At 52.7% G+C, this 12,743-nt stretch overlaps 1 protein-coding gene across 3 annotated transcripts in view; it reads right to left on the bottom strand.

Moving 5' to 3' along the window:
• OS9 (OS9 endoplasmic reticulum lectin) overlaps window positions 1-12,743 on the bottom strand; it is a 175,273-nt gene that overhangs the window by 99,716 nt on the left and 62,814 nt on the right. For all 3 annotated transcript variants that reach the window (XM_075337094.1, XM_075337096.1, XM_075337095.1), the window contains one exon: window positions 11,299-11,435. In XM_075337094.1, coding sequence (XP_075193209.1) covers window positions 11,299-11,435 — 137 coding nt within the window. The remainder of the gene's footprint in view (window positions 1-11,298; window positions 11,436-12,743) is intronic.

Raw genomic sequence — 12,743 nt, 5'->3', positions numbered from 1 at the left:
TAACCCTAGAGTGGATTTACTTTCTATCATGGAGTGAGCACAACCGGGGCGAGACATACCGGCCGTCATAGATAACCCCGGTCACAGTCTCACATACCCCCCCCCCCCTCAGTTCAAGCGTGCGGGGTTGAACTCCCGCCATCAAACACGGGCCGCGGGACAAGGCATCGGCGTTGCCCTGCAACCCACCGGCCCTATGTTCAACCATAAACCGGAAGTTCTGCAGAGAAAGGAACCACCGGGTAACCCGGGCATTCCGTTCCTTGGCGGACCTCATCCAGACCAGTGGAGAGTGATCCGTCACCAAGCGAAACTGCCGTCCCAGCAGGTAATAGCGTAGGGACTCCAAGGCCCACTTGATCGCCAGGCACTCCTTCTCCACTACGCTATAATTCCGCTCGGGAGGGGTGAGCTTCCTACTTAAGAAGGTGACGGGGTGTTCCTCCCCCTGAACCACCTGAGACAACACTGCCCCCAGGCCGACCTCTGAGGCGTCAGTCTGTACTATGAACTCCTTCCGGAAATCAGGGTGTACGAGAACGGGCTGTCCGCACAGGACCCCCTTCAGGGCCCGGAAGGAGTCCTCGGCCTGCGGAGTCCAGCGCACCATGACGGACTTCTTGCCTTTGAGAAGGTCCGTCAAGGGGGCTGATAGTCCCGCAAAATCCTTTACAAACCTCCTGTAGTACCCCACGATACCCAGGAAGGCCCTAACCTGCTTCGTGGTCAGGGGTCTAGGCCACTTCTGGATCGCCTCAACCTTGTTAATTTGGGGCTTAATCACTCCTTGGCCTATCACGTAGCCCAAGTAGCGGGCTTCCGTGAGTCCCAACGCACATTTCTTGGGATTGGCTGTCAATCCGGCTGTTCGAAGCGCGTCCACCACCGCTTGTACCTGTTCAAAGTGAGTCTGCCAATCGGAGCTGTAAATAATGATGTCATCAAGGTAAGCTGATGCATACGCCTGGTGGGGTTCCAGGACTAAGTCCCTCAACCTCTGGAACGTGGCCAGAGCGCCATGTAACCCAAAAGGCACGACAACATAGTGGAAGAGACCCTCCGGCGTAACAAAAGCGGTTTTCTCCTTGGCGGACTCAGTCAGTGGCACCTGCCAGTACCCCTTGGTCAGGTCGAACGTGGTAAAGAAGGGAATTTTGTTACTTACCGTAAATTCCTTTTCTTCTAGCTCTTATTGGGAGACCCAGACGATTGGGGTATAGCTACTGCCCTCCGGAGGCCACACAAAGCACTACACTAAAAAGTGCAAGGCCCCTCCCCCTCTGGCTATACCCCCCCGTGGTATCACGGGTTCTCCAGTTTTAGTGCCAAAGCAAGAAGGAGGAAGCCAATAACTGGTTTAAACAAATTAACTCCGAATAACGTCGGAGAACTGAAAAACCGTTCAACGTGAACAACATGTGTACCCGCAAACAACCAAGAAATCCCGAAGGACAACAGGGCGGGTGCTGGGTCTCCCAATAAGAGCTAGAAGAAAAGGAATTTACGGTAAGTAACAAAATTCCCTTCTTCTTCAGCGCTCTATTGGGAGACCCAGACGATTGGGACGTCCAAAAGCTGTCCCTGGGTGGGTAAAGAGATACCTCATGTTAGAGCTGCAAAACAGCCCTCCCCTACGGGGATGTCACTGCCGCCTGCAGGACTCTTCTACCTAAGCTGGCATCCGCCGAAGCATAGGTATGCACCTGATAATGTTTGGTGAAAGTGTGCAGACTCGACCAGGTAGCTGCCTGGCACACCTGTTGAGCCGAAGCCTGGTGTCGTAGCGCCCAGGACGCACTCACGGCTCTGGTTGAATGGGCTTTCAGCCCTGAAAGAACCGGAAGCCCTGCAAAACGGTAGGCTTCCAGAATTGGTTCTTTGATCCATCGAGCCAGGGTGGCTTTAGAAGCCTGCAACCTCTTGCGCGTACCAGCGACAAGAGCATCGGAACGGCGTACGGGCGCCGTGCGTGAAATGTAGATTCTGAGTGCTCTCACCAGATCTAGCAAACGTAAATCATTCTCATACCGGTGAACCGGATGAGTGCAAAAGGACGGTAAGGAGATATCCTGATTAAGATGAAACGAGGATACTACCTTAGGGAGAAACTCCGGAATGATGCGCAGCACTACCTTGTCCTGGTGAAACACCAGGAAGGGAGCCTTGGATGACAGAGCTGCCAGCTCAGACACTCGTCGAAGCGATGTGATCGCAACGAGAAACGCCACCTTCTGTGACAGGCGAGAAAAGGAAACTTCCTTCAGAGGCTCGAAAGGCGGCTTCTGGAGAGCAACTAGAACCCTGTTCAGATCCCATGGATCCAACGGCCGCTTGTACGGGGGTACGATATGACAAACCCCCTGCGGGAACGTGCGCACCTTAGAAAGACGTGCTAGACGCTTCTGAAAAAACACGGATAGTGCTGAGACTTGCCCTTTGAGGGAGTCTAGCGACAAGCCCTTTTCTAACTCCTATTGTAGGAAGGAAGAAAAGATAGGCAATGCAAATGGCCAGGGAGACACTCCCTGAGTAGAGCACCAGATTAAGAAAACCTTCCACGTTCTGTGGTAGATCTTAGCAGACGTGGGCTTCCTAGCCTGTCTCATGGTGGCAACGACCCCTTGGGATAATCCTGAAGACGCTAGGATCCAGGACACACAAGCCACACAGTCAGGTTCAGGGCCGCAGAATTCCGATGGAGAAAACGGCCCTTGAGACAGTAAGTCTGGTCGGTCTGGTAGTGACCCCGGTCGGCCGACCGTGAGATGCCACAGATCCGGGTACCACGATCTCCTCGGCCAGTCTGGTGCGACGAGTATGACGCGGCTGCAATCGGATCTGATTTTTGCGCAGTACTCTGGGCAAGAGTGCCAGAGGTGGAAACACATATGTGAGCCGGAACTACGACCAATCTTGCACTAAGGCGTCTGCCGCCAGAGCTCTGTGATCGCGCGATCGTGCCATAAATGCCGGGACCTTGTTGGTGTGCCGAGACGCCATTAGGTCGACGTCCGGCCCCCCCCCCAGCGGCAACAGATTTCCTGAAACACGTCCGGGTGAAGGGACCATTCCCCCGCGTCCATGCCCTGGCGACTGAGGAACCCTGCTTCCCAGTTTTCTACGCCCGGGATGTGAACTGCGGATATGGTGGATGCTGTGTCCTCCACCCACATGAGGATTCGCCGGACTTCCTGGAAGGCTGCTGACTGCGTGTCCCTCCTTGGTGGTTGATGTATGCCACCGCTGTGGAGATGTCCGACTGGATTCGGATCTGCTCCCTTCTAGCCACTTTTGGAAAGCTAATAGGGTAAGATACCCTGCCCCGATTTCCAGCACATCGAACTGAAGGGTGGACTCCTGCTGAGTCCACGTCCCCTGAGCCATGTGGCGGAGACAAACTGCTCCCCACCCTGACAGACTCGTATCTGTCGTGACCACTGCCCAGGATGGGGGCTATGGCAATGAGCCACTATTGCAGAGAGTCCTCGGCCGTCAGGGAAAGGGAGACTTCCCGTCCAGGGAGGTTGACTGCCCATCCCATTGGCGGAGAATGTCCCATTGCCGTTGGCGCAGATGAAACTGCGCAAAGAGAACTGCCTCGATGGCTGCCACCATCTTCCTTAGGAAGTGCATGAGGCGCCTTAAGGGGTGCGACTGGCCTGGAAGGAGAGACTGCACCTCTGTCCGCAGTGAACGCTGCTGGTTCAGCGGAAGCTTCACTATGGCTGATAGAGTATGAAACTCCATGCCGAGATACGTTAGTGATTGAGTCGGAGACAGATTTGACCTTGCCAAATTGATGATCCACCCGAAAGTCTGGAGAGTCTCCAGCGTAACATTCAGGCTGCGTTGGCATGCCTCGAGGGAGGTTGCTTTGACGAGTAGATCGTCCAAGTACGGAATCACCGGGTGTCCGTGAGAGTGCAAGACTGCTACCACTGCTGCCATGACCTTGGTGCCCACCCGTGGGGCTGTCGCCAGACTGAATGGCAGAGCTACGAACAGAAGATGTTCGTCTCCTATCACAAAACGTAGAAAACGTTGGTGCTCCGTAGCAATTGGCACGTGGAGATAGGCATCTTTGATGTCTGTTGAGGCAAGGAAGTCTCCTCGAGACATTGAGGCAATGACGGATCGGAGGGATCGCATCCGGAACCGCCTGGCGTTCGCATGCTCGTTGAGCAGTTTCAGAACCAGAACAGGACGGAAGGAACCGTCCATTTTTGGAGCCACAAAGAGATTGGAGTACAAACCCTCGCCCTCGTTCCTGAGGGGGGACAGGGATCACCACTCCTTCTGCTCTTAGAGCGTCCACCGCCTGCAGCAGGGCATCTGCTCGGTGGAGAGGTGGGGCCGTTCTGAAGAATGGAGTCGGAGGACGAGAACAGAACACTGTCCTGTGCACGTGAGCACAATGTCCGTCACCCACCGGTCTGTGACCTGTGGCAGCTAAATGTCGCCAAAGGCGGGGGAGTCTGCCATCAACCGCGGATGCGGAGAGAGAGAGCTGAGAGTCCTGAGGAGACCGCCTTGGTAGCGGTTCCTCCGACCGCCTTCCTTGGGCGAGATTGAGCCCGGCCGGAATCTGAGCCCGTCTGAGGTTTTGTAGCCCTTTTGCACGAGGACAATTGGGACCTGCCGGAGCTTGGGAAGGACCGAAACCTCGACTGTACTTTTAGGACAGCATTAACAGGGTAAGTCGCAGTGCAGACATTGCGGGGTTACGGACGCCTCTGCGGTACAGATGTCCCTGCTCAAGGTCAGCTGCGCAAGAACAGCAGAAAAGGTTAGGTTGCCAATACGGCTGTGGATGCCGGAGCAACCGACACGCCGATAGCCTCCTAGACAGATTTCAACCAGAGTCCATCTGTCTGTGAATGGCATCTTGAAGTGAAGCCCCATCTCCAGTGCAACTATGGCTCTATATGCAAGCCTGGAGATTGGAGAATCCACCTTTGGACCCTGGGTCCAGCGCTGACCACGTCAGGGGAAAAAAGGGATAACGTGTATCCTAAAAACGTTTGGAGAAGACGCTTATCTGGTAAGCGTGGTGTTCCTGGACTGCTTCTCTGAAGTCAGCGTGGCCAGAAAAATACTCAATATCTGCGTGAGACACTGAAAAGGAACTTCTCCTGTTCGTCTCCTATCTCCACTGGGGGAGCTGAGGGAGAAAGATCCAACCTTCCATTGGTGGACGGTATAGGATCATTCCGTATGGCGTTACCACCCGGTGTATCCGGATTGAGAGCGATGTCAGTATCAAAGCCCTGAAGAGCTGCCTTTTGTTCAAGTAGATTGCCCATGGGTGCAAGTCTCTATATTATGACTACTCCGTCCCTGTCCATGGACAGGGTTGACAGGAGGTTTCTTTGGCCACAACTAGTAGAGCCCCGGCAGACGAAGTGCTAGAGACCCCGGCAGACGACGTGCTACAGGGGAGCATGCACACAATGGGACGGTGTCATGAACAGCATCCCATGTAGTAAAAACAGCACTGAAAACTGTGTTGCTTTTTTGCCGCTGCCGACTAGCTATCTAGAAGTATATAGCCAAGATTGGTGACCGTACATTGCAATGTATAGCATACAGGCATAAAGTACAAATGACCATGCAGCACAAGCAATACAAGCAGCATAGAAGCCTGTGCCCTGGCACCCCTGCTCTTCTGCTGCTGTATACTAGTCATCTAGGGGAATATAGCCCAGAAGAGTGACCCTACAGTGCAATGTATAGCATACAAGCACAAGTACAAATGAACACTGCAGCACATGCAATCCAAGCAGCATAGAAGCCTGTGCCCTGGCACCTCTGCTCTTCTGCTGCTGTAGACTGGTCATCTAGGGGAATATAGCCCAGAAGAGTGACCATACAGTGCAATGTATAGCATACAAGCACAAGTACAAATGCACACTGCAGCCCATGCAATACAAGCAGCATAGAAAAAAACCTGTGCCCCAGCACCCTTGGTTTTCTGCTGCTGTAGTCTAGCCATTCCAGGAGAATATAGCTAAGACTAGCGACTGTACAGTGCAATGTATAGCATATCAGCATAAACACAAATGAACACCTCAGTCGTGCAAAACAAGCAGCCTAGAAAGCCTGTGCTCTAGCACACCTGCTTTCCTGCTGCTGATGTGTCGCTCCCCAAGCGGGCATATAGCGACCTATGTAGTTAAAAACAACACATGTATACATGCAGTTATATCGTGGTCAGCACTATGTGTGCCTCTTACCGCCCGCCTATAAGCGGGTGTATGATCGCCACTGTCCTGCCTTGGTGCCCCGAGCTCTGCAGTAATGGCTGCCGGCTTCTTCCCCAGCTCGTGTGAGGAGGGGCGGGCCGTGGGCGTGCCCCCAAGGCAGAGCGGGAATCCGGCGTCCGACAGAGTGCAGTGAGAGGGCTGGAGCATGTAAAAAGGCTCCAGCCCTCGGCGCTGCTGATTGCTCAGCGCCTGTCCCCTTCCCTGAGTGACAGGGAGGGGGCGGGAACGAAGCGGCACTAGGCCGCAGAAGCCGGGGACTGGAGTTATAAGCGCCGCCGCCGTAAAAGCGCGGTCGGCGCCCAGTCCCCGGCGAACTACAAGTCCCAGCCGCGCCGCCGCTCCCGGAGCGTCCGGCGCGGTAGTTCCCAAAACACAAAGTCACTCAGCAAAGCTGCAGTGACTGTAACCCTTTACTGTCCCCGGCGCACTAGCACACCCAGCAAGTCTGGAGTGTGCTGTGCCTGTGTGTACGGGGACACAGAGTACCTGTAATGGTGCAGGGCCATGTCCCTGAACGGTACTCCAGCTCCACATCCAGCAGGTTCAAATGGGTCTGTGGATGGAGCCCGGCGTCAGAGCTTTGAGGCCGGCAGGATCCCACTTCCTCAGAGCCCCTCAGGGGGATGGGGAAGGAAAGCAGCATGTGGGCTCCAGCCTCCGTACCAGCAATAGGTACCTCAACCTTACAACACCATCCAGGGGTGAGAAGGGAGCATGCTGGGGACACTATATGTGTCCTCTTTTCTTCCATCCGAAATAGTCAGCAGCTACTGCTGACTAAAATCTGTGGAGCCATGCATGGATGTCTGACCTCCTTCGCACAAAGCTTGAAAACTGGAGAACCCGTGATACCACGGGGGGGTATAGCCAGAGGGGGAGGGGCCTTGCACTTTTTAGTGTAGTGCTTTGTGTGGCCTCCGGAGGGCAGTAGCTATACCCCAATCGTCTGGGTCTCCCAATAGAGCGCTGAAGAAATATCGCGCCTGTCCCAGCCTATCAATCAGCTCATCCACCCGGGGCATGGGGTAGAGATCGAACTTGGATATTTCGTTCAATCTCCTAAAGTCATTGCAGAACCTTAAGGAGCCATCGGGTTTTGGTATTAGGACAATCGGACTAGCCCATTCACTCCGGGATTTTTCGATGACCCCCAGGCGTAACATTGTCTTTACTTCCTCCGATATGGCTTGTCGTCGAGCCTCCGGTACCCGGTATGACTTCAGGTGTACCTTCAGGTGGGGCTCGGTGACAATATCATGTCGTATCAGACTGGTCCTACCGGGCAGCTCGGAGAAGACATCGGGGTTCTGCTGAACCAACCGTCTGGCCTCTCGCCTCTGAGTCTTGGTGAGGGCTTCTCCAATCCTTACTTCCGGTTCGTCCTCTCCGGAGGTCGCTGGAGCCGGAGGTGAACGACCCGAAGAGGAGGGAGATGGGGAAAAAACAGTCATCAGGCTTTCCCGTTGCTGCCAAGGTTTTAATAGGTTAACATGGTATATTTGTTCAGGTTTCCGCCTACCGGGCTGCAGTACTTTATAGTTAACCACCCCGACTCTTTCCTTTATCTCGTAGGGGCCTTGCCACTGAGCCAGGAATTTACTCTCCGCCGTGGGGATTAATACCAACACCCGATCCCCGGGTTTAAAGGTCCGCACGGTGGCTTGTCTATTGTAGCGGCCGCTTTGCGCGGCCTGAGCCTCCTGTAAATGCTCCTTCACAATTGGCATGACCGCGCTTATGCGGTTCTGCATACCCAAAATGTGTTCAATCACACTTTTATGGGGGGTGGGCTCTTGCTCCCATGTTTCCTTTGCCAGGTCCAACAATCCCCGGGGATGTCGCCCGTATAACAATTCAAAAGGCGAAAACCCCGTGGATGCCTGTGGCACCTCACGGATGGCAAACATCAAATAGGGAAGCATCATATCCCAGTCTTTCCAGTCTTTTGAAATCACCCTTTTGAGCATGGTTTTCAGGGTTTTATTGAAACGCTCGACTAAACCGTCCGTTTGAGGATGATACACAGACGTACGCAACTGCTTGATCTGGAGTAGCCGGCATAGCTCTTTGGTCACTTTAGACATGAATGGGGTCCCCTGATCCGTAAGGATCTCCTTGGGCAACCCCACCCGGCAGAACACAGCAAACAACTCCCGAGCTATAAGCTTTGCTGCAGTATGTCTGAGAGGTATCGCCTCGGGATACCGGGTGGCATAGTCAACGATCACTAGGATGTGTTGGTGCCCTCGAGCGGACTTTACGAGGGGCCCCACCAGATCCATCCCTATCCGTTCAAAAGGGACTTCTATAATGGGTAACGGTACCAACGGACTGCGAAAATGGGTCAGGGGTGCGGTAAGCTGACACTCCGGGCAGGTTTCGCAGAACCGTTTTACCTCCCCAAAAACCCCGGGCCAATAGAACCTTTGCAATATTCGCTCCTGCGTTTTCTTGACCCCTAGGTGGCCACTCAGGTGTTTATGAGCCAAGTCGAGGACCCGCCGGCGATGCGGCTGGGGCACCACCAACTGTTCTACCCCCACGCCCCGTATTTCATCTACCCGGTAGAGTAAATCTTGCTTAAGAGCGAAATGGGGGTACCTTACCTGGGCACCGGGCAGCTGTGCCACCCCGTCAACTACTGTCACCCGACTCCGGGCATGTATTAACGTAGGGTCCTGGAGTTGGGCTGTCCCAAACGTATCCGGGGACGCCCCCAACTCCGGGATGGGCTCGACCATTTCAGCCTCTCCTGCCAATACCTCTAGGGGTGACCTATCGGGTTCACACTCTGTCCCCATCATGGTGACCCCTACGGCCGGCGTCCCGGATTCAGGATTGTAGGGCTCAGGTCCCGGACTGACCAATATCTGAGGGGACTTAGGGGGTCCCCTCCATAAAGTCCAAAAATAGGGCAGATCCCTTCCTAGGATCACGTCATAAGGAAGAGTGTTAAGAAGTCCCACCTCATGTTGCACCTGACCGCAAGGTGCTGTGATGGTGACAATCCCCGTGGGATAGTCTCGGCGGTCCCCATGTATGCAAACCACCCCCACGGTACGTCCTGTGGCCTTTACTTTAGCCCTCAAGGTGGATCGCACAAGGGTCACTAAGCTCCCGGAATCCAACAATCCTGTAACCGGACATCCATTCACCTGTATTTGGCACAAGTGGGGCTCCGTCTTTGGGGAGACCAGGTCAGCGGTACACACCACCTGAGCATACATTGAACCCCGCCGGGTAACCCCACAATCCATGGGCTCCGTGGTGAGTGGACACTGGGCTTCCATATGTCCCACCCGCTGGCACCGCCAACATCTAATGGGGACGGAAACCCCCTTGACGGGTTGTCGTTTAGGGTACAGAACCTTCCGGACCTCAGGAATGGCGGGCGCGGCCTCTGACGGGACGGTAGGGGACTCCTGCACCGTTGGGTCCTTGGCCCTAGGCTTGGAGGGGCCGGACCGACGGGCGGTACGCAAAGTCTCAGTGTCCCGTATCAAGTCCTGCGTAGCCACATGCCGCTCTACCAGGGACACTAATTGGTCCAGGGTACTCGGGTCACCCTGTCCTACCCACCGTTGAACGGTGACGGGTAAAGTGCGCACAAAACAATCCACTACTACCCTTTCCACCATTTGCGCCGGGCTCAGAGTGTCAGGCTGCAACCACTTTTTTTACAAGATGCAATAAGTCATAGGCCTGGGAGCGTACGGGTTTGGCTTCCTCAGAGAACCACCGATTTACCCGCTGAGCCCGTACATAGGTATTCACCCCCAACCGAGCCAGTATTTCGGCTTTCAGGGTCACATAGTCAATGTCGTCCTCGGTACAGAGGTCCAGGTACGCTTTTTGGGGTTCCCCCGTCAGATAGGGCGACAATACCTCAGCCCACTGGGGGGTCGGCAGCTTTTCCCGCTCGGCCACCCGCTCAAACACCGCCAGGAACGCTTCCACATCATCCCCCGGGGTCATCTTTTGCAACGCTTGTCTCACCGCTTTCCGGACGCTGCCGTCGTCACCCGGTCCCGGGGTTGTTGCTGCCGGTCCGGCACGGATCGACTTGGCCAGGAGGACCATCTGTTCTTGGTGCCTCTGTTCCTGCAATTTCAAGGATTGCTGGTGCTGTTGCTGCTGATGATCCAACGTCCGGATCAGGTGTGTATTCATCTGTTGTTGCTGTGCAGTAGCCTGAGCCAGCTGCTTTAGTATGTCCTCCATGGCGTTGCCGGGTTTGGGCTGTAGTATAGCCGCTTGAATCCAGGACATGTGCTACCGGGTCACCAGAAATGGAAGCTACACCTCACCGGGCTGGCATGCCCGCCGATTCTCCACCATATGTGAGGTGGCGTGGTCGGCTGCGCAGCAGAAGACACGGGATCCAGGCATTAAGGTTCACAGCACACGGTTTAATGTCCAAACAAAAGTCCACAACAATATACATGTGCCTCTCCAGCAGAGAACTCAGGGAGTTCTGTTCACTCCCTCACAGCCGGCACACCTGCCCTTGTTCCTGTTTCCATTTAACCCTTCCTTCAGCCTGTAGGGAAACAGCATTAACCCTAGAGTGGATTTACTTTCTATCATGGAGTGAGCACAACCGGGGCGAGACATACCGGCCGTCATAGATAACCCCGGTCACAGTCTCACAGTATGTATGTATGTATGTATGCATGCATGCATGTATGTATGCATGTATGTATGATAGATAGATAGATATACATATACATACATACATACATACATACATACACTAGAATCTTGTGTTTGGCTCTTATACTTACACTCCTATAGTTATAATACAGAGCTAGGTGACATCATTAGAAGATCAATGCTGGTGACAGCCGATTGCATATTTTTTGTCAGAGCTGAAACCAAAAGTCCAGAGGTCTCATAGGGATAAAGAATTGCGAGTTCCTAATAAGCCGAGTGTGGTGACATTTTGTGACTACTCTATTACATTTTTATAGGACAGAACAGAATCAGCTGACAGATCATCGAGCACAAAACCCTGGAGAAGCTGTTGGAGACTCACCGGAGTGTCTGCATCCTGGGTGTCGGAGCCTCGGGGTTGGACTATTTTATTCCAGAGATCAGCCTCAGCTTCTTCCTGTTCTAGATTTACAGCAGTTTCGTCTTCGGTGCTCTCAGTTTCTTGAGGAAATTCGGATCCTTAAAAGAACCAGAATAATTTTCTCTTTCAAATCTCAGATACAGGACAATCCTATTAGAATAAGTACAGGGAGCACAATATACTCATGTGCTCTGTATGTTTGTTTTGTTGGTGTTCTATCACACTGGCGTGTATATAATATACAGTATATATTTATATCTCAAACAATGTGTAAAGCATGTAGTCAACTCACCATAAAGGAGTTCCTCTTATTGCAATAGTTGGTGTTCACCTTGTATTCTGCAGGGATCCAGGCAGGGAGTGTGCCCAAACAAATAGAGAATTTGGAGAAATAGGATCCAGCGAAAAGATGAATTTTCACCAAATAATTGAAGAAGAAAAAAAAAAAAAATTGTATTAATCCATTAAAATGTTATGACAAATATGTGAGGAACTCACATATTTGTCATAACATTTTAATGGATTAATAAAGAAGAAGATTTTTTTAATTATTTGTTGAAAATTCATCTTTTTGCTGAATCCCATTTCTCCAAATAAACGGATTTTTGTGTACTCACCGTAAAATCGTTTTCTCTTAGCCATCATTGGGGTACACATGGTGCTATGCTGCTTATCCATAGGAGGACACTAAGATGCAAAGAGGTTAGCTCCTCCCCTGCAGTATACACCCCCTGGCCGGGCCAAGCTACTTCAGTTTTAGTACACAAGCAGTAGGAGAACAAGTAACAAAAAACGTGAGTGAATACTCATAATAAAAAAAGAAGGGAATTTTGTTACTTACCATAAATTCCTTTTCTTCTAGCTCCTATTGGGAGACCCAGACGATTGGGTGTATAGCTACTGCCCTCCGGAGGCCACACAAAGCATTACACTAAAAAGTGTAAGGCCCCTCCCCTTCTGGCTATACACCCCCAGTGGGATCACTGGCTCACCAGTTTTAGTGCAAAAGCAAGAAGGAGGAAAGCCAATAACTGGTTAAACAAATTCACTCCGAGTAACATCGGAGAACTGAAAAACCGTTCAACATGAACAACATGTGTACCCGAAAAAACCCAAAAATCCCGAAGGACAACAGGGCGGGTGCTGGGTCTCCCAATAGGAGCTAGAAGAAAAGGAATTTACGGTAAGTAACAAAATTCCCTTCTTCTTCGTCGCTCCATTGGGAGACCCAGACGATTGGGACGTCCAAAAGCTGTCCCTGGGTGGGTAAATTAATACCTCAAGTTAGAGCTGCAAAACAGCTCTCCCCTACGAGGAGGCAACCGCCGCCTGCAGGACTCCTCTACCTAGGCTGGCGTCTGCCGAAGCATAGGTATGCACCTGATAATGTTTGGTGAAAGTGTGCA

Source organism: Anomaloglossus baeobatrachus, chromosome 2 (assembly GCF_048569485.1).
Source record: "Anomaloglossus baeobatrachus isolate aAnoBae1 chromosome 2, aAnoBae1.hap1, whole genome shotgun sequence".
Lineage (NCBI taxonomy): Eukaryota > Metazoa > Chordata > Amphibia > Anura > Aromobatidae > Anomaloglossus > Anomaloglossus baeobatrachus.
This window is presented reverse-complemented; position numbering and strand designations above follow the sequence as displayed.